Source organism: Alnus glutinosa, chromosome 3, assembly GCF_958979055.1.
Source record: "Alnus glutinosa chromosome 3, dhAlnGlut1.1, whole genome shotgun sequence".
NCBI classification, from domain to species: Eukaryota; Viridiplantae; Streptophyta; class Magnoliopsida; order Fagales; family Betulaceae; genus Alnus; species Alnus glutinosa.
This window is the reverse complement of record NC_084888.1, coordinates 29,870,385-29,895,412: the sequence shown is the minus strand read 5'-3', so window position 1 is coordinate 29,895,412 and position 25,028 is coordinate 29,870,385. Positions and strand designations below refer to the sequence as shown.

Genomic DNA, 25,028 nt, shown 5'->3' with positions numbered 1-25,028 from the left:
AAGATTAAAAATGAATGAAAATTGTTACATCATTCCAATTAGGTGAGATAAAAGTTAAATATTCAGGGTTTATTTGGATGTGAGATTTTTTGAAAAATTACAAATATAGATAGAATTATTTTTTGAAATTATGTTTGGATGGTTTAAAAAATTTAAGATAAAATAAAAAAAAATAAAAAAAAATGAATAAAAATTTGATATTCAAAAAATATTATTTAAAAAGTAATTAGAATTTTTTTTCTCACCCAATCATGCCCTTAGAATTGCTCTAAATATATGTACGTAGGAATTGAGGAAACCACCGACATTAAAAGCGCCGCCACTATTAACTGTAGACCCTCTACGACCGTGCAATCCGCATAAACGGCTGTAAACGACCACAACATCGTTCACGTAACGCAGTGAGGTTTGAAATCTGAACACTCGCACCCAAGTAAGGGATCAGAATAATCACACCAGAGATTCCCTATTCCTTTAATGAGTAATAAATAATCGAATCCAATGGAGACCAGATGGTCCAACTTCAATTCGAAAAACAGAACTTCATAGCATTTCAATTATTCTGTCCTGGCTCTCTCTCGTCAGAACTTCACCCAAGCCCACGCGCAATGAGCGACGGTGGAGGTGGAGCTCTGCCTCCTCCGGCGACAAACGGCGGCGAGTTCCTGCTCTCTCTGCTCCACAAGCAGCAGCAGCAGCACCAACAGCGCCAAACCCCGCCACAACAACAATCTCCGACCGTTGATCCTGCCGTCGCAGCTGTTGGCCCTCCCCTCCCCTTCGCGCCACCACCATGGTCGTACAATTCCAACGGCCCCGATCTTCCTTTCCCTCTTCCTCCTTGGCCCCACTCGCTCTCTCCTCCTCAACCTTTCCCTCCAAACTTCCTAGGGTTTCCGCAAAACCCTTTTCCTCCTCCTCGGAATCAGTTTTCCGGAAATCAAATTCCACCAAATCACAGTCTCTTCGGCGACGATCCCAGAAGAGTAGGGTTTCCTGGGATTGACGCCAGAAGCAATAGTAGAATCGACAAGTTTACCGTGCAGCAGACACATCAAGAGCCGAAGATCAAGTTCGGTTCTTTCGCTAGCGAAATTCGGAGCCCTGAGGTTTTGTCAAATGTGATTTCTCATAATTCTTTGGATACTACGAAGTTCACCGCTCCGAAGGAGGGCGAAGCGGGTTTGGGTAACAGAAGCTATAATGGGTTGGATAGGAATTGGCAATTCGAGCCGCGGGTGAATTCGAATTCGAATTCTAATCCAAATTCAAATGCTTTCCAGCGGGCGAATTATGATTCTCGAGAGCAAGAGCGACGAGGAGGCGATAAGTACCACAGTGAGAACTATCGGTCTACTCCACCACCGGGGTTTCCGCGCAAGCCGAGGGGAAAAGGGAATTGGGATTCTGGGAATAGGAGGAGAGGGTTAGAGCACAATGTGGATAAGCAAAAGGCAAATTATCTTGAATTTGGTAGTAGCTATATTTCCTCGGATGCTGAGGATGAGAGGCTGAGGAGATTATCAATGGAAGGTGAAAAGTCAAGTGAGCTGAGGCTCAGTAGACAGCTTGATCGCCCGGGGCTGACAGCGGGGAGTAACCTTCCTTCGGTATCGGGTTTGGACATTGAAGAGTCCATATCAAATTTGCATAGTGAGATTGTTGAATTTGGTGATGGCAATAGTTTTCAGGGTCGAGACAAGTTCAAGGAGGATGGAAGTAATGAACTAGATGATATTGGCGAACAGCTTGTTGATTCATTGTTGCTTGAGAATGAATCTGATGGCAAGAATGGCGCACGCAAACATCGGACTTCTCGTGAGAAGGTTGACTATTTGTATTGCTTCTGTTTCTTTCTATTCTTTTATGATGTGTTAAATAGGCTTAAAATATTTGGAATTTACAAATAAAGTTTTATCCTGATGGAACTGATATTTGAATAGAGATCTATGATATAAATATGATGTATGAATACTTAAGGTTTTGAACTTTTAGCTTCCATATACTGTGCTAGTTAGCCGTTGTTAGTGAAAAAATGTCAATCATTGTGTATTCTCAAGGGACATCTTCTTGAATGGAATAGAGGTTGAAGTTATTATTAGCGTTGGAAGATTAAATTTTGTGTGGAAAGTTAATTAAGAGAAACAAACGGTTTAAATGTGGGATTCACTTGTGGGTTGTTCCTTATCGGGTCGGTTGTGAGGCTGTTGCTTCTTGTATACTCCGTGTGTACTAGGGGCGCCTTACGCTGTCTTCTAATAAAATTGCAATTACTTATCAAAAAAAAAAATGTGGGATTCACTTGTATTTGTTATCATCAGGATGCAAGGTCAGATAGCAGAGGGCAACGACTGCTTAGCCAAAGGATGAGAATGTTAAAAAGACAGATGCAATATCGAAGTGACATACACAGATTAAATGCACCTTTTCTTGCAATTTTTGAGTCCCTAGTACCTGCAGAGGAAGAGAAGGCGCAACAGAAGCAATTGTTAGCATTATTGGAGAGATTAGTTTGCAAAGAATGGCCTAGTGCTCGGCTCTATCTTTATGGATCATGTGCAAGCTCTTTTGGTGTTTCTAGAAGTGATATTGATGTTTGTCTTGCAATTGAGGATGCGGATGTTAACAAGTCTGAGATCTTATTAAGGTTGGCGGATATTTTGCAGTCAGATAATCTCCAAAATGTGCAGGTATATTAGATTGCTCCTTTTGATAATCAAAGAGTAGACACTCTTAAAATTTACTTGATTGAAACTGTTTGTAGTGTATATTGATGTTGCATTTGTAGACCAGTTTAGATCCTTAGATTAAGTAGTTTGCTTATATTGCCCTTGATTCCTAAGTTAGATGATGAAAAATGACTGGGCATGGCAGAAGAACCTGAATTGAATGTCACCTTCTTAAGTTAAATTATCATGCCATATTTTCATGGTCCTTTTTGTTGCTGAGGGGAACATAAATGTAAGTAGTGACTTTTTATTGTTTTCTTATATTAGAAGAGTAGATTTCAGTCCAGCAATTCAGCGTTTTATTTCTTTCTTTCTTCTTCTTCTTTTCTTTTCTTTCTTATTTTTTTTTTTATTTTTATTTTTTTTTTTCAGTCGAGTTTATTAGCCATGTGAGCTGCGCCTCCCCTGGTGCATTTGCTAGTTGTGGACTTTCTTGCATGCCTATAAGAGTACTCTTACATGCTCTCGGATGCCCCTTATTTTGGGTTTTTTTTTGCCAATTGCTACTGCTTCTTGGGAACTGACGCTTGCTATTTTATGTACACTGTGATTCTTTAAATATCATTGGCCTTTCATAGCATGTGAGCAAAATCCATTTGCTTTTTTTTTTTTTCTTTTTTTTTTTTGTATAGCCTGTCAGGTTATATAAATATGGCCATGTTTGGCACGGGGTTATAAAGAGCTGGACTATATTTATTGTATTGTATTGTATTGTATTGCATTGGGTTGGATAAAGAGTTTCCTACCCCAAGTTCAGAACATACTTGGATTGGATTAAATATAGGAAACTCTATTTATTTTATAGTTGGCGGGTTGTTGTCGATGTTAAGAGATCTGTGGTCGAAAGGATAACTAATAAAAAAAAAATTGATGGTTAATGTTGCTGATAAGCTCAAGTGGTGGTAGTTGGCCATTGATGGCAAACTCGAGTGGCTGGAAATATGTTGCTGATGGCAAGATTTAACGGCATGTGGTAATCTTGAGATTGTTGGCAGTGATGGCAAGGTGATAAATTGCAGTTTTAAGACAAATTGACAAGAATCCATATTATTTGGTTTTTCACGAATTCCATGCTAGAGTTAAGTTTGAACTGAGCCTTAATGTTACTTTTATCCCCTCATCTCGAAGATCCTAGGGGTTGTTGATCCCAAAGACTTTCACTCGATTAGTCTTGTGAGTGGCATTTACAAAATTATTGATAATATTTCAGCAAACAGGCTTAAGATGGTGTTAGAAAAATTATTTCAAAGTCTCAGAATGCTTTCATCCAAGGTAGGCAAATCCTAGATCTTGTTCTTATTGCCAATGAATGCCTTGATAGTAGATTAAGATGTAGGGAGCCGGGCGCTCTTTGTAAGCTGGACCTAGAAAAAGCCTATGATCATGTTAATTGGGATTTTTTGGTGTACATGTCGAGGAGGTGTGGCTTTAGGGGGAAGTGGTGTTCTTGGATTACCCATTGTATTTTCACAGTGTGGCTCTCGGTTTTGGTTAACGGCACTTCCATTGGTTTTTTTAGTAGCTCCCATGGCTTAAGACAAGGGAACCTTTCGTCTCCTTTATTGTTTGTCATTGTGATGGAGGCTTTGGGTATGATGATTTTTGCTGTAGTGAGTGGGGGATTGTTATTTGGCTTTTTCGTGGGGATAAGGTTTGATTGTTTGTGGATGATATTTCGATTTTTTGTGAGGCTGACCTAGATCATCTTCGCCATATGCGGTGCATGTTTTTATATTTTGAAGCTGTCTCGGATTTGAAGGTCAATTCGACTAAATTAGAATTGGTTCTTATGGGTAATGTTGCTATGTAGATGGATTGGCTGGTATTATGGGCTGTGGGGTTTCCCTTTTGCCTTTAAAGTATCTTGGTCTTCTGTTGGGGGGGCTTTCTACAAGGCCAAGTCTATTTGGAATGGTGTTATTGAAAAGATTGATAGTTGGTTGGCTAGTTGGAAAATGATGTATTTGTCTAAGGGTGGTAGAGTCACCCTTATTAAGAGTACTCTTTTCAATTTACTTATGTATGTCACATCCTTCTTTCCTCTCCCTGTAGGTGTTGCTAAACATATTGAGAAGCTTTAACATGATTTCTTATGGGGTGAGCTAGGCGAAGAGTTCAAATATCACTTGGTAAGCTGGTCCAAGGTTTGTTCTCCGGTCTCAAAGGGAGGGTTGGGGGTCTGAAACTTGCTGTTGTTTAATTGTGCTTTCTTAGGGAAATGGCTTTGGTGCTATGTGTATGAGAGTGACTTGGTGGAGAGTTGTGATGGACTCTAAATTTGATAGTTCGTGGGGTGAGTGGTATTCTAATGAGTCTTTTGGGATGTATGGGGTGGGATTATTGAAGAATATTAGAAGGGGTTGGGGGAAGTTTTCTAGCCATAATAGATTTGAGGTGGGAGATAGCTCAAAGTTTAACTTCTAACATGATCTGTGGTGCGGGGATATGGCCCTTTGCCTTTTCAAATTTATATGGCATTGCTTATGCAAAAGATGCCTGTTGAGGCTCACTTCGAGATTTCGGGTGGCTCCAATCAATGGAATGTAAGCTTTGCTAGAGTGGCTTATGATTAGGAGGTGGATGTCTTTGCCTCGTTCTTCAGGGTGTTGTATTCAACTAGAGTGAGACGGGTAGTTGAAGCAAGCTTTGGGCTGTCTTGGGTTATTCTTAGACGAGTGGTCGACTTATATGCGTGTTGGTGGATTGTTGGTAGTGCCCGGAGTGATGCTGTGTGTAAAACGGTGCCCTAGTTTTTGTTATGGTGTTTATGGAAGGAAAATAATGGCAGAAGTTTTGAGGACCGTGAGAGAATTTTGGAAGAGATTAAAGCTTTATTTTTTAATACTCTGTATTTTTGGACAGTTGCTTTTATTTCTCATTTTGTGATTAGTTGTCATGATTTCCTTATTCTTTTTTCTCCTTCTAGCTAGGTGTTTTATCTTGTTTATTTCCTATGTACTTGGGGGCGCCTTATGCTTTTAATGATATCTCGATTACTTATTAAAAAAAAAAAAATCCAAATTATCCCTATTGGTGGTATGTAATAATGTCACCTCCCCTATTGTGTTGTTATTTATATACACCATATGGAGTATTAAAAGATCCAAAGGAATTGTTATATCCAGTCTCAAAGGACATGCCATACATTGGATATGGATAACTTTATCCAATCCAGCCTCTATATACAGTACCAAATGTGGCCTATACGTATTAAAGAAGTTTCTATATTCTCAAGATAACTCTTAATTGGCAAGGCCAACTATGGAAACGTCGATAAGGGTTTGTATATGTTTTTTGTCATATCATGATGAACACAGTTTGTCCTAATGTGAGAGCTTCTGATCTTGTATGGGGAACTTATTGGCTATGGTCCTATTTAATTTTTTTTTCTTCACATTTAGTTTCCTTTGTATTTTGGGGAAAGTAGAGAAAGGGTGAAGATAAGATTTAATCCTTACTTTCATGCTACTAAGATATTAACCCCCTATTTGGATCCATGTTCCTTAATTCATTTTTGTTAGGAAACGTTAATAGATTGCTTTGGGAATTGTGCTCCTGACTGTGAAAAGAAAACTTTGTTCCTCTCTCTCTCTCTCTCTCTCTCTCTTTGCGGCCGAGTCCGTCACTTCGCGAGATTTGTTACTTGGGCTTACTTCCGATCGGCCATGGCTCCTCCGGTGCAGTCTCAGCGGTCTCCCTCACATCTCAACCGTCCAATTCTTTAGTCCCGGTAGAGATGGAGCGTTGCTTCACTGTGGAAGCTAAAGGCTTCTCCTTTTTGGTGAAGGCAGAAGCTACTGAACTTCGCCTAGAGGAGAGGAGGAAGGGGTTTTGTGGGTTCATCTTTTTGGGTCTGCAAGGAGCAGCATGGTTGATGGCCACCGTTGTGGAGGCATTGACAGCCCTAGTGAAGAAGGATTTCGTCAATTATTTTCGGGAGGATGTGAAAGCCTTGATAGTTTGAGGGGGTGGTAACAAGGTCAGCCGCTACCTAGAGGTGGTAGCCTACGCTAAGGGTGGTCGAAAAGGGGCCATTTGGCTCCCGGAAGGCTGTGAAGGTTGGGGTTGGTCTTGGGTTGTGGGTGAGTTACAGCATATGTTGGCTTTCCTCGAAGCAAAGGAGTGGCCACTAGTTTCTGAGGTGCCTGTTTCGGGGGGGAAACAGAAGGAGGGTCTTCTATCCAGTCGCTCCTACACGGTAGTACTACGTTCGGTGGACAGAGTTGATGAGAAGACGGTGGGGTCAAAGCTGGTGTCTGTGACTCCTCTTGATTTGCTTCCATTGGTGTTGGCGTACAATGGTGAACTGCTTCGAGCTTGATATCTCTAGGTTGTCGGCGGTGCTTTCCAGTGTTGCAGTGAAGAAGACGATAGAGATAGAGACGAAGGGCAGTTCTGTCATTTATTGGCTGAAGGTGTTTCTAGGGCTTTCTCGATTAGTGATGGATCGGATCAGATGATATTTGGGCCAGTTAGTTGGGTTGAGTTCTAAGTTCAATGGGTTCAAGCCTAAGAATATCAACAAGAAACCCATTATCCACCTTAAAAAAGTTTGCAAGTTAGGAATAAAGATTATCAGTTTCAAATAACTCATTAACTTCCTTTTTGCTTCCCCCTTCTTCTAATTGTCTTCCTAGTAGATTACATAGTTAAGATGGAGAGGTGGTGCTGGGTGGAGGCGAAGTCGTTTGTGTTTACGGGGGTAGAAGGAGCCTCGGTGGTGAGAGTGGAAGAAAGGAGGAGGAACTTTTCAGGACTGGTTTTGCTTGGTGCTTAAAGTATTGGGTGGCTAGTTTCGACGATAGAGAGTCTGTTGTGGTTTCCGGGGGATAAGGATTTTGTTAGGTCTTTCAGGGAGGGGTCAAAGGTTCTCATTGTTAGACGAGGTGGTAATGTAGCTGGTAGATTTCTCGAAGTGGCTGGTTACGCTGTGGGGGGTCGGAGAGGGTTTATTTGCATCCCTTAAGGATATGAGGGGCGGGGTTGGAGCAAATTTGTTCTTGAGCTGGGTAAGGTCAAAGATTTTCTCAATGTTCCGGATAGGCATGGCACGGTTCGTGTAGCTTCAGTTCCAAATTCGTGGAGGAGGTGTGGATGTCAATGAAGTTTCTGTCCCCTTTATCCCGGTTTGGTTCTCCCAGCAAAAATGGAGTTTCTTCCTTCGTGGAAGTTTTGCGTAGAGGTGCCAATTGTCCGAGGGTGGAAAAGAAACTGCCTCATCCAGTGGCTCTGGTAGGCGAGAAGCGCCGTGATCACTCGGTTGAGGAGGAGCTGTCCCGAACAGAGAAGCCATTGGAGAAGGATTTTTGTGACTGTTGTGGCGTAGAGAACGTGAAGGATGGAATGGGTGGTAGTCTGTTGCCTATGAAGTCTGCTGCTCGAGGCAAGGGTGGTAGCTTCTGTGGTGATTCTGCGGTTTCTCAGCTGACAGGAGAAGAGGTTTCCCTCTCTTTTGTTGTGGAAAAGCCAGCTGGAGAAGCTGAAGGCTGATGTGGATCAAGCTCTTAGCAGGATTTGTGAAGGGCTTTTCTCGTTTGGGCCTGGGTCTAAGTCCAAGTGTATTGGGCGGAAGAAAAAAATTAAGAATAGGAAGAGAAGACTGCGTTGGGTTCCGAAAGCCCCAAAACCCAATTCTTTTGACCCGTTAGCGGAATTGGTAGGGCGTCCTGAGGTGGGTCCGTCGTCGACGTTGGACTGCGGCGGGTCTGAGATTCCTCCGGCAGTCTCTGAGCCTCCAGGTGGGTCGTGTCCCATGTTAACGGCCGGTCTCTCTGTTTCGGAGAATCAGTTTTCCAGTCCCGTGCAGGGCCCTCGGCCTGATTCTGTTGCAGCGGATAGGGAGGATGGAGCGGGTCCGTCGGTGAGGATGGGTTCTTCTCCGGTGACTCCAGAGGGTTCCGGTGGATCATTTTCTTCTAATGCTGTCCACGAGTTGGTTAGATTGGTCTATCAACCGGAACCTTTTTCTGGGGCTGTTCTTGGTCTGGAGGGTCCGGAGGCCAATCTTGCTGTGGTCGACTATCCGTTGAAGGCAGAAGATGCGCTGGTGGTCGGGGCTGTTTCGGACCCATCGGACACTTTGGTTATTTCGGATCTTTCTCCCTCTCCTTCTTTGGTTTCTGGCCCTCTCGGTTTGAGGTCTAGGAATGGGCTGGTTTCTGTTTTGATCTCTAAGGGGGATGGTGTTTCTTCTGTGGGCATTCCAAGAGAGCAGGAGGGCTCAAAGGAGTTGTCCTATTTCAGTTTCCATTTTGATTTCAGGTCTGTAAATGTGGAGGGTGGTGTAGGGGATGAGGTGGAGGGTTTGGGCCCATTATCGGTTTTGCCTTTGGCAGTGGAGTTGGACAAGGATTCTGCTTCGAATGTGTCTCCTAGATGGGTGATGGAGAGGGTGAAGGGTTACTACAAACTAGTAGGAGTGTCTTGTGACCAATTTGAAGATAAATTGTTGGCTTTGTTTAAATAAATTGAAGCCAAGCGGGACCAATCTTTGGTTGATTCTTTGGCTTTGGTTACTTCTGTATCAGGAGTAAAAGGCCAGAGGGAGATTAAGCGGCTGGATTGTTCTATTAACTATGAAAAGAAGGGAGAGCAATCTTATAGAAGGAGAGGAAAGGGCAAGGGCGTGTCTTGTGTTAATGAAGCTTAAAATTCTTTCTTGGAATGTAAGGGGGATTAATGAGCTGGATAAAAGATTGTGTATTAAAGGGCTCATTAGAGAATGGAATGTTGATTTGGTGTGTTTGATGGAAACAAAAATGGAAGTCATTACTAGTGAGGTGGTTCGAAGTTTATGGGGTTGCCATAATGTGGATTGGTGTTATATGGGGGCTAGTGGGGCATCAGGTGGGATTTTGATTATGTGGGATAGGAGGGTTGTGGAGAAGGTTGATGAATGCATGGGACGGTATACTTTAGCTGTTTCGTTGCGTAACGTTGAAGATAATTTCTTATGGGCTTTTGGGGGTGTGTATGGGCCTAATGATGATGGGGAGAGGAGGGTATTGTGGAATGAGATGGCTGGCTTGATGAGTTGGTGGGATAGACTGTGGTGCTTTGGGGGTGATTTCAATGTGGTGCGGTTTCCGAGTGAGCGATCGGGAGTTGGTGGTTTTTCTGCTGCTATGGAAGATTTCTCGGAGTTTATACATGGGCAGAGTTTGGTGGATATTCCTCTCCAGGGAGGGCAGTTCACTTGGTCCAATAATCAGGTATGGTCTAAAATTGATAGGTTTTTGCTATCTCCGGAGTGGGAAAAACATTACCCTGATGTGTCACAAAGTCGTTTGCCTAGACTTTTATTAGACCATTTTCCTTTGATGTTGGATTGTGGATCGCATAGAGAGGGGAAAAAATACTTCAAATTTGAAAACATGTGGCTCAAATCTGTTGGCTTTGTAGAACAAGTGCAACGTTGGTGGGAGTCTTGTGATTTTCAAGGCCTGCCGAGTTTTGTGCTGGCTAGCAAGTTGAAAGCTTTAAAAGTGGACTTGAAGATTTGGAATGCGGAGGTCTTCGGTGATGTAGGGAAGAAGAAGAAAGAATTATTAGAAGGTATTAAAGAGCTAGAGTGTTTTGAAGAAGCTCGGGGGTTAGTGGAGGAGGAGCGGGTTCAGAAGTCAGACATGATCAGAGAGCTGGAAAAAACTCTCCTGTTTGAGGAGGTTAATTGGAGGCAAAAATCTCGGGCTCTGTGGTTGAAGGAAGGGGATAATAACACTAAATTCTTTCATAGGGTGGCCAATTCGCATCGGAGGTACAATCATGTGGGAGTTTTGAGGATCAATGGGGCTTTGTCTTCTGATTCGGTGGTAATTAAGGATCATATTGTAAATTATTATGACTCCCTGTGCACCGAGCAGAGTTCGTGGCGGCTAAGGGTGGATGGTATTTCTTTCTCCTCCATTGATGCGGATGAGTGTCTTTGGTTAGAACGAGGTTTTGAGGAGCAGGAGGTGTGAGAGGTGGTGTGGGGGATGAACGGGGATAAGGCACTGGGTCCAGATGGTTTTCTATGGCTTTCTTTCAGAAATGTTGGGGGGTTCTCAATAAAGATATTATGGCGGTATTTTTAGAATTTCATAATAGTTGCCAATTTGAGAGGAGTTTGAATGCGACTTTTGTTTCCCTTATTCCTAAGAAGGCTGATGCTTTGGAGGTTAAGGACTTTAGGCCTATCAGTTTGGTGGGAGGGGTCTATAAAATTATTTCTAAGGTCCTTGCTAATAGGCTCAAATTAGTGTTGGGGAAAATTATTTCGAACTCTCAGAATGCTTTTGTTGGTGGTAGGCAAATTTTGGATTTGGTTCTTATAGCCAATGAATGTTTGGATAGCCAAAGGCGGTCAGGGGAGGCCGGATTATTGTGCAAACTGGATTTGGAGAAAGCTTATGATCATGTGAATTGGGATTTCCTTCTTTACATGCTTCAGAGATGTGGGTTTGGGGAGAGGTGGAGGAAATAGATTAAATTTTGCGTTTCTATGGTAAAATTTTCCATTTTGGTAAATGGCGTCCCTTCTGGTTTCTTTCAGAGCTCGCGGGGGATTAGGCAAGGTGATCCTCTTTCTCCTATGCTGTTTGTGGTGGTTATGGAAGCGCTTAGCAGGATGTTGAATGCGTCTATGCTCCAAGGCTTGCTTTCAGGCTTCTCAGTGGGCTTCATGGGTAATGAAGCTTTAGTGGTGAATCATTTACTGTTTGCGGATGATACCTTAATTTTTTGTGGAGCTCAAGCCGAGCATGTTCGAAATTTGAGGTGTACCTTCTTATGTTTCGAAGCGGTGTCAGGGTTGAGGATCAATTTAGGCAAATCTGAATTGGTCCCTATTGGCGAGGTGGAAGATGTAGAGTCTTTGGCTCATATTCTGGGTTGTAGAATTGGGTCTTTGCCGATGACTTATTTGGGTATGCTGTTGGGGGCGTCGTTCAAATCTATTTCTATTTGGAATGGGGTTATTGAGAAGGTGGAACGAAGGTTGGCTAGTTGGAAGAAACTATATTTGTCCAAGGGTGGTAGGGTAACTTTGATTCACAGTACTCTTTCTAGCATTCCTACTTATTATTTATCTCTGTTCCCTATTCCTGTGAGTGTAGCAAAGAAACTGGAGCGGCTTCAAAGGGAGTTTCTGTGGAGTGGTTTGGGTGATGAGACTAAATTTCATTTAGTCAATTGGCATCGAGTCTGTACTCTAATTAAGGCTGGTGGACTGGGTGTTCGTAATGTTATTAATTTTAATCAAGCCTTATTGGGGAAGTGGATTTGGAGGTTCTCTCAAGAGCGTGATGCTTTGTGGAGATCGGTGATTGAGGTGAAGTACGGGAGTGTGAGGGGAGGTTGGTCTTCTTTATCGGTTACGGGGCCTTATGGTGTCAGTGTGTGGAAGTTTATTCGAAGGGGGTGGGATAGTGTTGCCAAGTTTTTGCGTTTTGAGGTGGGAGATGGGTCTCATATTCGCTTTTGGCATGATCTTTGGTGGGGGGACAAGCCTCTCAAGCTCTGTTTTCCAGCTTTGTACTCTATTGCGCGTTCTCCTGATGCTTGGGTGGTGGATAATGTCTGTGGTTGGAGGCGTGGTTCATTGGAATGTTCTCTTTACGTGCTATGCTTAGGATTGGGAGGTGGAGATGGTGATGTCCTTCTTTGATCAGTTATACTCTACTCGGGTTCGACATGGGGAGGTTGATAGGGTGGTGTGGAATCCTTCCAAGAGGAGGAATTTTGAAGTGAAGACTTTCTACAAAGCTTTAGTTTGTCACGAGGCGGTCTCTTTTCCTTGGAAGGGTATATGGCGTGTTGAGGCTCCGAAGCAGGTGGCGTTCTTTGTTTGGACAACGGCTTTAGGAAAGATCTTAACTCATGACAATTTACGTAGGCGTGGTATTGTGGTGGTTGAATGGTGTGTTATGTGTAAAAAGCATGGGGAGTCCGTTGATCACCTTCTTCTTCATTGTGATGTGGCACGGGTTGTTTGGAGTTTTTTTTATAGCTTGTTTGGGGTGGAGTGGGTTATGCCTAGTAGTGTTGTGGATTTATTGAGGGATTGGGGCACTTTGCTGGGTCGTGGTCCTGTTTTTCGTATATAGAAGCAGGTTTCTTTATGTGTTTTGTTGGGCTTGTGGCGTGAGAGAAATTCTAGGCTTTTTGAGGATGTGGAGTCTTCAGTTGGGGCTATTTGTAGAAAGGTGCTTAATTTGTTATATCTTTGGGTGTCTGTGCATAGCCCGGGTAGTTTGTTGTTTGCTGACTTTTTACTTTCTTGTTCTTTCATTTCCTCTGTTTAGGGGCACTTTTGTATACTTCATGTGTACTAGGGTTGCGCCCCTCTGCGCTTTTTAATGAATTCTTACTTATAAAAAAAAAAACAAGTTTGCAAGTCTTCGGGTCAGGGCTTTAAGGTGTGTTTTTTTTTTTTTTTTTTTTTTTTTTTTTTTTAATTTTTTAATTTTTTTTTTTTTAGATCTTCCCTTCAGCCCAAAGTCTTTGGCGTGGACCTTCGGTTTTGGCAGGAACTTTTGGAGCTTTTGATGAGATTTCTTCACCGATGATCTTGACGGAGGAAGGTTTTGGGCTTGTCCCGGTGGATGGCTTGGTGTTGGGGTTGCCGGAGGTTGGGTTTGAGATGTTCTCGAAGGACCACCGGTTGGGTAACGAGGTTTTGGTTTCCATTGCTCGGGATGGGCTTGTCGCTGTGAGTTCCGGTCCTTCTCCTTTGACATCTCTGCTCGAGCAAGAATCAGCTACAGTGTCTTTGGAAGCTTCTCTCAAGTTTGAGGGGTCTGCTTTGGCTCCGGTTCACCTTTTCCTCGGTGGTTCTTCCTCAGGGGCTGTTGAGTTGGGAGAGAGGCTTCGTCTTTCTTGTCCAATGGCATTTACCTCAAAGCCGTTCCAGAAGTATTATAGGAAGGCTAGGGAAGGTTGAGTTGTGAAAATGGGAAGTATTATAGGAAGGCTAGGGAAGGTTGAGTTGTGAAAATGGATGAGCGTTTATTTTTTGATTCCGTTGCGGTGATGAGATTAGATTTTGCTGATGGGATTCATTTTCCTCTCTCGGGTGCCACTCTTGAGCCAGAGCTTCCTTTGGAGTCTAAGCTAGTGCAAAGCTCTTGGGTGCCACCCCTTGTTGACGAGGCAGCTTTTGTGAAGGATGTCATTAAGCAAACTCCTTCGGAGAGGGGTTTCTTACAGAGCGGTTTTCTCAACTCGAGTACGGCAAGGCAAGTTTCGCCTAAAATGCCGGTCGTGTCGCCATCGACCCTAGTTAAGGAAGATGAGGTGGTAGGGACTCCCTCTCATTTGGGTCGTTACGTCTCTCCATCAGCTGATAAGGGTGAGGACCTTAGGGTGAGCTGTCTAGTCGAGTCTCAGAAGTGGCCGATTGGTTTTAGTCCGTCTGGGGAGGTTGTTATGTGGGATCAAGGCACTGAGGTCTGGGATGGGAAGGATGGAGTATCCCCTTTCCCTTTGGGTGTTAATCCGCCCGATGAAGAGGATGAGGCTTCGCTTTTGGCTATCTTGGATGCCAGTGTTAGCGAAGAGGAGTTTCATCGGGAATATATGGTCGCGCGTCAAAAAACTTAAGGTAGGAGAGAGATGTTGAATTTGAAAGCTTTATCAATTATGGCGATGATTATGCAACCTTTTGGCGTCGGAAAGGCAAGGCTCACTTGATATAGTGTTGAGTGCCTCGTGGGTCTTAGGTCTTTTAGGTTTTTAGTGTCTCGCGGGTTTGTTGGGTCTCTTTCTTTTTGGGTTGGTTTGGTTGCTCCTTTGGATACTTCTTGTGTATTGAGGGGTTCCTTTACGCTTTTTAATAAAATTTAGTGCTTCATAAAAAAAAAAACTTGTTGGCTATTGTGATGCACTAGGTGACTGTTGAACTCTGAATATATAGACTACCATAGGTTGTTCAAGGTTGCATGAAATCTGGAAGGCACTGCTTTCATAAATTGGGAATCTGTCCCAAACTGGGGTGTTGGTAAAATACCACGATTTTGGAAGTTTCAACAATTTCATTTTCTTATAATTTTGGAAGTTTTTGTTTTTGGATTAACCTATTAGGCATTAAACCCTATTATGCATATGCAGGCTGCATTGGAATATATGGACTTTGACTCACCAATAAAGTGGCTAATTAATATGTCAATCATTTTCTAAATTTTCATGTTTATTTTGCGAAATTGTCAAGTTGTTGGATTCCTATGTCCTGTTGCATCTCGAAAATGACATTTATGTTCCTCTTTGAATGATTTCAGATTGTTGGCCCTAAAATCGAGTAGTGATAAGTTTTGCAGATTATTTTATGTTATTTTCTCTAAAAATATTCTTCTTCTTCAGCGTGGCCCTTTCCATCTAAATCTGTTCTTTTAAGGCTTTGCCTGTTAAATTGTTACTTGGGACCTTTTCTCTTGCATGAGGTTATGAATTAGAAAATGCTCTAGAAAAGCATACCATAAAAGTGTCAAGTCACTGTCAACCGAAGTTTTGCCTCGTGTAGGGTGGTGTGTGAAATCACATTCATAGGTTCTTGTATAGTACATCATTATTTCGTTTGTTTTGTATTTAAAGCGAATTTGTTTATGGGTTCTTGATTTAAGTTTTGTTTACAGGCGCTGACACGTGCTAGGGTCCCCATAGTAAAGCTTATGGATCCAGTGACTGGAATTTCCTGTGACATATGCATTAACAATGTTTTGGCTGTCATAAATACTAAGCTTCTTCGAGATTATGCTCAAATAGATGCGAGATTACGACAGTTGGCTTTTATTGTGAAACATTGGGCCAAGTCAAGAGGAGTCAATGTAACTTACCAAGGAACCCTGTCTAGCTATGCGTAAGTTAGCTATAATATTTACTTGTATTCTGAAACTCAACACTTAAAAATTGAGCAACATTTGCCAGTGATGGTATCATGAGACTGCTTGACCCTTGTGAATAAAAATAGAATCACAAGAACTTACCTATTTGGTGCGATCTTCACAATCCTTTTTTTTTTTTCAAAGTCACAGTTCATAAACATGCCTATGATGAGGATGTGCCTATTACTATCTTTTTTTGTGTCTCTTTATTACATTCTTATTTAACTACTACTATTTTCTTTTCAGGTACGTCATAATGTGCATACATTTCTTACAACAGCGCAGGCCTGCTATCCTGCCTTGCTTACAGGTGTGTATTAATTTGATTCAGTTTCAAGCATGCCAGGATGCAAGGCATTTGTCATCCCACATTTTCTTGCTAACAAGTTTCTATTGCTGTGCGTTGTATGTTGTAAAAATGTATGATAATGTGTTAGCAACTACCAAAATAACAAACATAAATTGATGCTTTGCCGACTTCTTTATCATTCTATTAAGTACTTTTTGGGCTTCCATTCAGGATGTACCTAAAGCTGTCCCCTATCATTTGGTAAACTCCTGGTATGGTTTTTAATTAGTATGTTTTTCCTTATTATGTGTTTGCTCCCTGGTAGGGCTGTATTTGAGCTGAGCCGAGCCGAGTTTGGGGTTGCTGGACTCTGCTCAAATACATTATTAGGGACTCGGACTTGGCTCGAGCTCGAGTTGAGTTTGGGATCAATGTTTGAATTTGGCTTTTCAAGAACCTATCAAAAAAAGAACCTAGTCAAGTTTGAGCTTGGTTCAAACTCGGCTAGGTTCACGAGTCGAGAATCCAATCTAGCTCGAGCCTATTTTTATACATATATATTTATTAGGGGGCGGTGTTATATTTATTTAACCTATTTTTATACATATATATTAATAAATGTGTTTATATATAAATATATACGAGCGAGCTAATGATTCGAGCCAAACGAGTCGAGTCAAACTTATACAAGTCGAGCTCACGAATTTTATCCGAGTCGAGTCGAGTTTATACGAGTATGTCTCATTTAATATTCAAGCAAATTCTTGTGTTAACGAATGACTAATTTATTATTCGATCTGAGACCGAATCGAGTTTAACTAAGCTGAGCCAAGCCAATCCGAGTTCACGAGCAGCTGAGCTCATTTAACACCTCTACTTCCGGTCATGATACTTGAACTCACAGGTTGAGGATTCAACTTTAATGCAAAAAAGAATACTTTGACTTCATAGCAATTGTTAGAATATTAATTAAATGATTAAATTGACTATTTTCTATCAGCTTGAGCTTTTAGGACTATGATTTAATATAGTATTAGAGCAAAGGTTCTAGGTTCGAACATATTCCAGTTAAATATTTTACGTGTTTGGTCTATTTTTTATTTTATTTTTGGGGGGTGAGGGGAGTTTGAGCCCACACATGAAAGGAAGTGCTAGAATATTAATTAAATTATTAAATTCACAATTTCCTATTAGTTTAAGCTTTAGGGACAATTGGTTATTTAACAACAACAAATGAATTGCTTTAGTATGATAAGGCAAATTAGAAAGTGTGAACCATGTGATGTCATGAAAAGGCTGAAACTTGTAAACCTTACTAATTCAAACTACTGTGTTCTGTACAATCAAACTTGTATGTTGGTGGAATGTTACCTACATGTAATGAAGAATATCCTTTTGGTCTATATTTGAATTTACAGAATCCTATCTAAAGGTATTATCTATTAGATAGGAGTCTTGTATCCGAGTTTGTTGAAGGAGTTGGACGCTGACTAATATTCTGCACTAGAGAGGAGTCTTCACATTTAGATGTATCTGGACATGTTGAGATGACATTGATATTGTTTACATTGGGATGGTCTTTTGAAAAGGAAACTTTTCACTATGTATGAGCTTATGCTTTTTCAGTTTTAATTATTAATTGTGTATAGTAACACTGTTATTCTATATCAATTACATCACTATAAGAGTTTGGCCCCATTTTTTCCCACCTGAATGGAAGGAAGTACGAAAAATACTTTAGACATAATATTGCTGTACAAAATTTTAAAACAAAATGGAGCTTTATTATCATGCAAAAGATAACAAAGAGCTCCTTTCCTATGCATTTCAATGTGCGAATGGTGGTTGCCACATCGTTTTTCAAAAAATTCTGAATGATTTGTTTGTTTTTTTGTCTGACATTACTTATTATATTTTAGGCCTTCATATGATTAAACAGCGTACCAAGAATTGGTTTTGGAACATGGTTGTTGCTGGGTTGTGGCTTACTATGGCCTTAAATTGGTGTACATAGACTTATCGTATTAGACATGTTGGTTCTTCCTTTATCTCACTCAGTACTTTCTCTCATGGACTTAGTCAGCCTATTTTCTAACTTGTTGCTTGGTTTATTTACTTTCAGGAAATGGAGCCTACTTACTCTGTGACTGTAGATGATATTGAATGTGCTTTCTTTGATCAAGTTGAAAAATTATGTGATTTTGGATCCCGTAACAAAGAAACTATTGCTCAGCTGGTGTGGGCATTTTTCAATTATTGGGCATATCGTCATGATTATGCAAATTCTGTTATATCTGTTCGTACAGGAAGCGTAATCAGGTTAGATGTCAAATATGGTGGCTTTGTTAGAATTCTGGTTTACTTATTAGAAATACAGAAGAGGAATGATTATGGAAAGTTTAATAATTATTGTGGCTCCTGTCCTTATAAATGACAATTGGAACATATATACGTCTGCCATTTTCCTTAAAGCTGTTGCCAGATTGTTGCCCCTAATTCTAATCCTTTCGTTGAGGTCTTTCTTACATGTTGAAGGTCGGATTCATACATATGCTGTGGGTATGTTTTTATAATATATATCACTGTTAGCTTTAATAGCCATGCTTCAACATTGGAAAATTGGATATGGATAATCTGTTTAGACAGTTAGATAAGATTTTCTGTTTCAGCTTTTGGCATTAATCTTGGTTGTCCTGTTAATGTTATTTTGTTAAATAACAAAATAGTTCTTTAAATTCGTTGAATCTAAAACATGTCTGATTTCATTTTCATTGAAATTAAAACTGTAGTTGGTTCTGTTCCTGTGACTAACTGAATATTCTTCGCGCTGTTAATATGTACAGCAAGCAAGAGAAAGACTGGACAAGGAGAATTGGGAACGATCGCCATTTGATATGCATAGAGGATCCATTTGAGGTATCTCATGACCTCGGCCGAGTGGTGGATAAGTACAGCATAAAAGTTCTGAGGGAGGAGTTTGAACGAGCAGCCGACATTATGCAGTATGATCCAAATCCTTGTGTGAAGCTCTTTGAACCCTACGTTCAAAGTTGACGTGTCGATTGCTTGTTTGAGCAGAATGTAGATGTAATTGTGGTTAAGGTAACCAGTCTTTTGCCCCCCCCCCCCCCCCCCCCCCCCCCCCCCCCCATCTTCCTCCTTTTGGTCCTGGCATTTTGTCCATAGAATGTATTTAGCCTTGTAGGATTCTATTCAAATGTCCAAGAGTGTAAAGAAGTTTGGTTCTGTAGACCTCTGGTCTGGATCTTTCCTTTCAGATCAGAGATAATTCAGTGAACCTACTTTTTCCCCCTTGCGGGGGAGGTGAGGGGCATTCTCCTTTCCGTGCTGGCAACATGCATGTCCTGTGTGGACTTATTGGGGAAAGTGTGGGTGCTGAATTGGAACTTTGAAAGTACTATATGTTTGAAACTTATCAATCTCTGGATTTTTTGATTAAATCAGATAAAAAATCTGAAGTTTTGCTTTTTATATAAATTCTTTTTGTATGGATGATAATCTATATATATTATATATATATATATATATATATATATATAAAAATTGGAGACCAATATAGAGCAGTGCTTAGGAGAAGCACATTTTCCGGAATTCATCCGGAAAGTGTGCTTCTCCATGGCACACTTGTAATTATTAAAATTATAAGTGTGCCATGGAGAAGCATTTTTTCCGGATGAATTCCGGAAAAAATGCTTCAGATAAGCATCGCCAGCAATTGAAGGAATTTTACTCTGTACTTTTCGCTTTCCTGTTCAAATGTATTCTATAATAGCTTTAGCTTTTTTTTTTTTTATTTTTTATTTTATTATTTTTTTTTTTTTTATCATTTAAAATTTCTTTGTGAGGGAAAAAAGAAAAAGAAGAATGATTTTTTTTTTTTTTTAATAAAATAAGTAAAATGAAAGCTAAAGTGCTTACTTAAATTTTGGATAGTACATAGCTTTCCATCAGTTTAGGGAGTGGAAGGAGAATTCGCTACAGGTGAGTTTTAAAAAATTTAGTTTCACTCTAAATTTAAAAAATTAAGTTAATTTTTGTTTTCTTATTCAAATACACTCTAAAATAGCTTTTCTTATTTTTCTCTATAGCATTTATTTTATTTTATTTTTTATTCTTTATTTATTTTGAAAAATTATTTCTTTATTCTCTCTGCCAAAGCCACTCTCTGTCCCTCACTCTCAATCATGACATCCACTTTGAGGATGTCTTGGTTGGCATAATAGATCTTCACACGCTTGGCTTTCAAGGATTTGATCAGCTACCCTATATTTCTTTCGGATTTTATTTTAATCCCATGTATGGCTTGCAAAGCTACATCCTCATATCTTGCAAATCCTTTCAATTATTTTTTAAAATGTCTATCGGCATATTCATACATCGTTTCACTTTTTGTTGCAAGTACGAAAATTTCACGAAAACTGACTTATATGGGAGTAACGCCTTTTTTATCGACTCTTGAGAAGTAACTTTAATATTAATAACATTGTCAATCCTTTAGGTTAATTTTAATTAAAAAAGAAAAAAGTAATGATAAATTGACAATGTCACACCAGCGGAGAAAGATGAAAAAAGAACAAGAGAATACAAAGTATCATTTTTTTTTTTTTTTATCAAAAGTTGTCTCTCTTTATAGAAAGAAACAAATTAGATTGTGGATAAGAGACTTGACCTATCTATAAATAAACGTGTGATTCTCTATCGGTCACTACTTTAACGTGGGAAAAAGAGAGGCTTAAACATATTGTGAGGGTTCTAAAATCCTACAAATTCACATACTTTTAATTATTATTTCTTCAATTCAAGCATTTACCCAACAGTAACAAGATGCAGGTGTTTTTGTAATTCTCTTTTATATTTGTACCTTATTTTTCTCATAAAATCTTATACCCATGACTTGGAGGATTATAAATTACATCGTGAATCATGGCTGTTTATATAATTTTGTGTATTTTATAATGTCTATTAGCTATTTAGCTGTATAGCAGTGTAACTATTAAATTAAATATTGAGAGGTCAAATTTCGCTTATTATGTTTAAGTGTACTTGAGAGTAAATTTCAAAATATTATTTGAGCGAAAAGAGAAGTAGAAAAGAAAAGTATAACCAGACACAGCTAAGATTATCCAAAGAAAATGAGATTCGCTATTTAGCATTTTCAATTGACATGACATACTTAATTATATAAAAAAAAAAGGGTGTTTTTTTTTTTTGGTAAAAAAAATAATGGTGAATTGAGTATACTGCGTGTAGAACATGTTGAAAAATTGCTAAATTGCATTCCTCAAAGAAAAATTAAAATTCTACCAAAATTACATATGGTTTGATCATTTTCTATTGATACTATCAAAATATCATGCTTAAACATAAGGTTAGCAATTTTTAACCTGCGAATCCGATACGAATTCAACATGAAATTAATTAAAATATTAAGATTGAGGAGTTTGATATATTTAATTAAATGGGTCGAGTTAAAATTGACTTATATATATATATATATATATAACCATGTTTCGACATAATCTGAACTCGATACACGACATAATGACAGACAATTTTTGACATGACTTGAGAATCCGACATTAACCCAATATAAAATTAGAGGATTAGGTTTGAAAGGTTTGATCTATTTAATTAAATAAGTCAGATTAGAGTTAACTAATATAACATTATACTCATACATTAACACAACCTGAACCCGATACACGAACATCTATTACCACTCCTACTTAAACACACGTGGGTATTGCATAGAAACGGAATTTACGCCAATAACGCAGGGCCTTGTGAAGTATACACAACTCACACGCCTTAAAATTTGACAAACGGGAAAGTATAGAGAGGAGACACTTGACTGTCCCCTCTCTCCCTATTTTCATTAAAAAAAATAGATTTTAATTAAAAAGTATAATCCCTTATCACTTTTTTTATTTATTTAATTTTTTATTAAAATTTAATTTTTTAATAAAAAGAAGGAGAGAGAAGACGGTGAAACATATCCGTCCACAGTTGCATTTGCGCCGAGATTCACCGGCCACCACTACATAGTGATTCCTGAAAGATTCCAATTAATATATATTTATTTTGTGGGTATTGAAATGGAAAAACATGATATTTGAAGGGTCAATAAAAAAAAAAAAAAAAATTGTGGTCAAAGTGGAGGAGATCGAGAAAGTTCGCTGAAGAAAGCAAACAAAAAAGCATGATGTATGCACGTCTATTGTCAGCTCGATATTAAACAAAGTGATGTGTGGGCTATGCTATCAACAAGAAACTAATTATTTTTCCTCCAATTTCAGTTCTTAAAACTCCCAAAACAACATCAATGGCAGCTCCTAATCATCAAGTAAATCATGAGTATGAGTCCGGAGAGCTCCCACAAATTCTAGTCCTTGAGCCACCGCCGATCATGCAACTCTATGGGGACCAGTTCTTGAAAGATTTCCGGGTGTTGAAAGCGTGGGAGTCACCACTTCCTCTAGACCAATTCTTGACCACCCATGCACACTCAGTCCAAGCCCTCCTCTCTTCTGGAAGATATCTGCTCACCGGCAACATCATCCGGCTGCTCCCCTCTCTGCGGCTCGTCGTTACCACCAGTGCCGGCCTTAATCACATTGACTTGCCGGAGTGCCAGAGGCGTGGCATCGCCATAGCCAATGCCGGGGATGTGTACTCAGAAGATGTTGCCGATATGGCGGTAGGACTACTGATTGATGTGTTGAGGAAAGTATCAGCTGCTGACCGTTATATGAGGAAAGGGCTTTGGCCTACTAAAGGAGAGTTTCCTCTTGGCTCTAAGGTAATCATCTCTGTTTGATCTTCACATGTCTTGATTCAATTTGTTTGTTTACAGGGAAAGTAGTGATAGCATTTTTCAGGTATATATATATAAATTGAATAACAAATTAAATAGTACTTCTTATTTGATATATATAGTGATAAATTAATAACTAGAAAATGCTTTATATCAGATGGGGATTCTGTGATAGTGATTAATTAGATTTCATGTTTGAGAAAATAATTTGCAAGCACAACAGCTTGCAATGTAAATGGTGACATGAAAAGTAGTTCAAAAAACAATGGTAATATTTGTGGTTGCTATTATAATTAATTTTCAACCGAAAGCATTGGTCATAGTGTCCTCTCCATCTAACGTGAAATGAGAACGATTCATTTTACGGTTAAGATTTTGTTTTATTGTATCTAATGGCATACATAGTGTTACCTCATTTACGCATGGTGCCACGTTATTTACAATTTTAAATAATATGACAACATATACACTATTACAGCATCTCTAGCAGTAGTGGTTATAATTATTTTAGCTACTTAAAATACACATTTTTCTATTTTAGCTACTAGTTTTTCAATATAAATTCTTACAGATTATCTATTACACTCTCTACTTTCTTTAAATATTATTTTTCAATGATTTTTTATTGTGAAAGTTGAGGGAGAGGGAGAGAGAATGGAGAGAGAGAGGGAAAGAGAGGAGATAAAAGAATAAAAAAAAGAGGACTAAAATTTACTACAATGAACTTTCATATGAAAGTTCACCGTAACAAAATGGATGGAGATCGATGCTCTATTTTGAAGCATTTGTTGAAAAAATAAGGTAGCTCATGATAGCTACTTTAAAATGGATGGAAATACTTTATTACGAGCCATATATATATATATAAAACCTAATATCAACTATAAAATAAACCATTCTTGTTTCACTTTAAATGAAGAGGATCCCGATCTTGTCACCCCGACGACAACCTGTCTAATCTTAAAATGATAAATATTAATTGTTACAGTTGAAATTACTTATCATAATGTTTCTTTTCTAATCCCAGTTGGGCAGCAAGCGAGTTGGGATAGTTGGGTTTGGAAGCATTGGCCAAAAAGTGGCAACAAGGCTGGAGGCGTTTGGCTGCAGAATCATGTACAGCTCGAGGAACAAGAAGCCATTTGTTTCATATCCCTATTATTCCAATGTTGTTCAACTCGCAGCTGACAGTGATGTCCTGATTGTCTGTTGTGGTTTGACCGACCAAACACGCCACATGATTAATAAGGAGGTTATGTTAGCGTTGGGAAAGGAAGGAGTGATCATCAACATAGGACGTGGGCCTATAATCAATGAAAAGGAACTGGTGCAGTGCTTGCTGCAACAAGAGCTACGAGGAGCTGGTTTGGACGTGTTCGAGAATGAGCCGAACGTTCCCCCACAGCTTTTCACGTTGGATAATGTCGTGTTATCACCACACAGGGCTGTCCATACGCCCGAATCTTTAGCAGCAATGTGCGACCATGTCAAAGGAAATTTTGAAGCTTTCTTCTCAAATAAGCCCTTACTTTCTCCAATCCTGAATGAATGAACATATCATTCTATTTCTGTGGAAGTGATTCTCTAAATTATGCTCTCTCCGTTTGTGTTTCGATGTAAAATGATTTTCGTATTTTTCGGTGGTTGGTATGATTGAAAAATCGTGATCAAACTAAAAACATTTTTAGTTGATTAGAAAATATATCGTATTTAATTTCTGTAAAATGATTTTTCTTTTTTAAAACAATAAAACAATTTTGGAGAAACTTCACAAAAGGTTATCAAACTATAGCGCTTTTTCACTTAAGGGTACTGATGTTGCAAAACGTTCAATTGAGTGTATGCATTTATCAAAATCGCTCAATGTCGGGTATTCCGTCAGCCTCCGTTCTAAATCGATGACGGAAGTGGAGTCACGTGACTTCCACGTGATTTTTAATGGCGTTTTTCCTGTTATGCCCCTTAAAAAAAATGCTCAAATACACATAAAGGACAAAACTTATAAAATGCTCCCAAACGACACCGTATTAATAGCATCAACCGCCAAGGATCAGAAGCTTTGTCTTCGTCGTTGTTTTTGAGTTCAGTAAACAAGGGCGGCTTGGGAAATTTCGTAGCCGCATATTCTTCGTTGCTGTCGTGTGTGCCCAGTGCCCACAGACCACAGTTCCGTGTGAAACGAGGACTGAAGAGCTAGGTTCTTGGGCTCAATAAAACCTGGTTCTTGCCCTGGTGGCGGTGTATGGTTCGAAAAATTGTAGAATATTGCCGTCGTGTTCAACCATTTCCCTAGCTTGAATCTCGTTTAATCCATAAAC

The 25,028-nt window shown here is 39.6% G+C and overlaps 2 protein-coding genes across 3 annotated transcripts; both read left to right on the top strand.

Annotated features, from left to right (window-relative positions):
• The first annotated feature begins 488 nt into the window (after window positions 1-488).
• Window positions 489-19,384, top strand: LOC133862933 (UTP:RNA uridylyltransferase 1). Of its 2 annotated transcripts, XM_062298857.1 has the most exons (6): window positions 504-1,826; window positions 2,322-2,690; window positions 15,338-15,561; window positions 15,833-15,896; window positions 17,998-18,194; window positions 18,719-19,384. In XM_062298857.1, the coding sequence occupies exons 1-6, from the start codon at window positions 513-515 to the stop codon at window positions 18,927-18,929; spliced, it is 2,379 nt and encodes a 792-aa protein (XP_062154841.1). In that variant the 5' UTR covers window positions 504-512; the 3' UTR covers window positions 18,930-19,384. The 2 variants fall into 2 exon arrangements, with proteins under 2 accessions (XP_062154842.1, XP_062154841.1); XM_062298858.1 differs by lacking the exons at window positions 17,998-18,194; window positions 18,719-19,384 and adding an exon at window positions 17,795-17,907 and having other exon boundaries at window positions 489-1,826.
• A 2,752-nt stretch (window positions 19,385-22,136) lies between these two features.
• Window positions 22,137-24,412, top strand: LOC133864407 (glyoxylate/hydroxypyruvate reductase HPR3-like). The gene is made up of 2 exons (XM_062300735.1): window positions 22,137-22,695; window positions 23,738-24,412. Exons 1-2 carry the CDS (start codon window positions 22,219-22,221, stop codon window positions 24,260-24,262), a joined length of 1,002 nt encoding a protein of 333 aa, XP_062156719.1. The 5' UTR covers window positions 22,137-22,218; the 3' UTR covers window positions 24,263-24,412.
• Window positions 24,413-25,028: the final 616 nt, after the last annotated feature.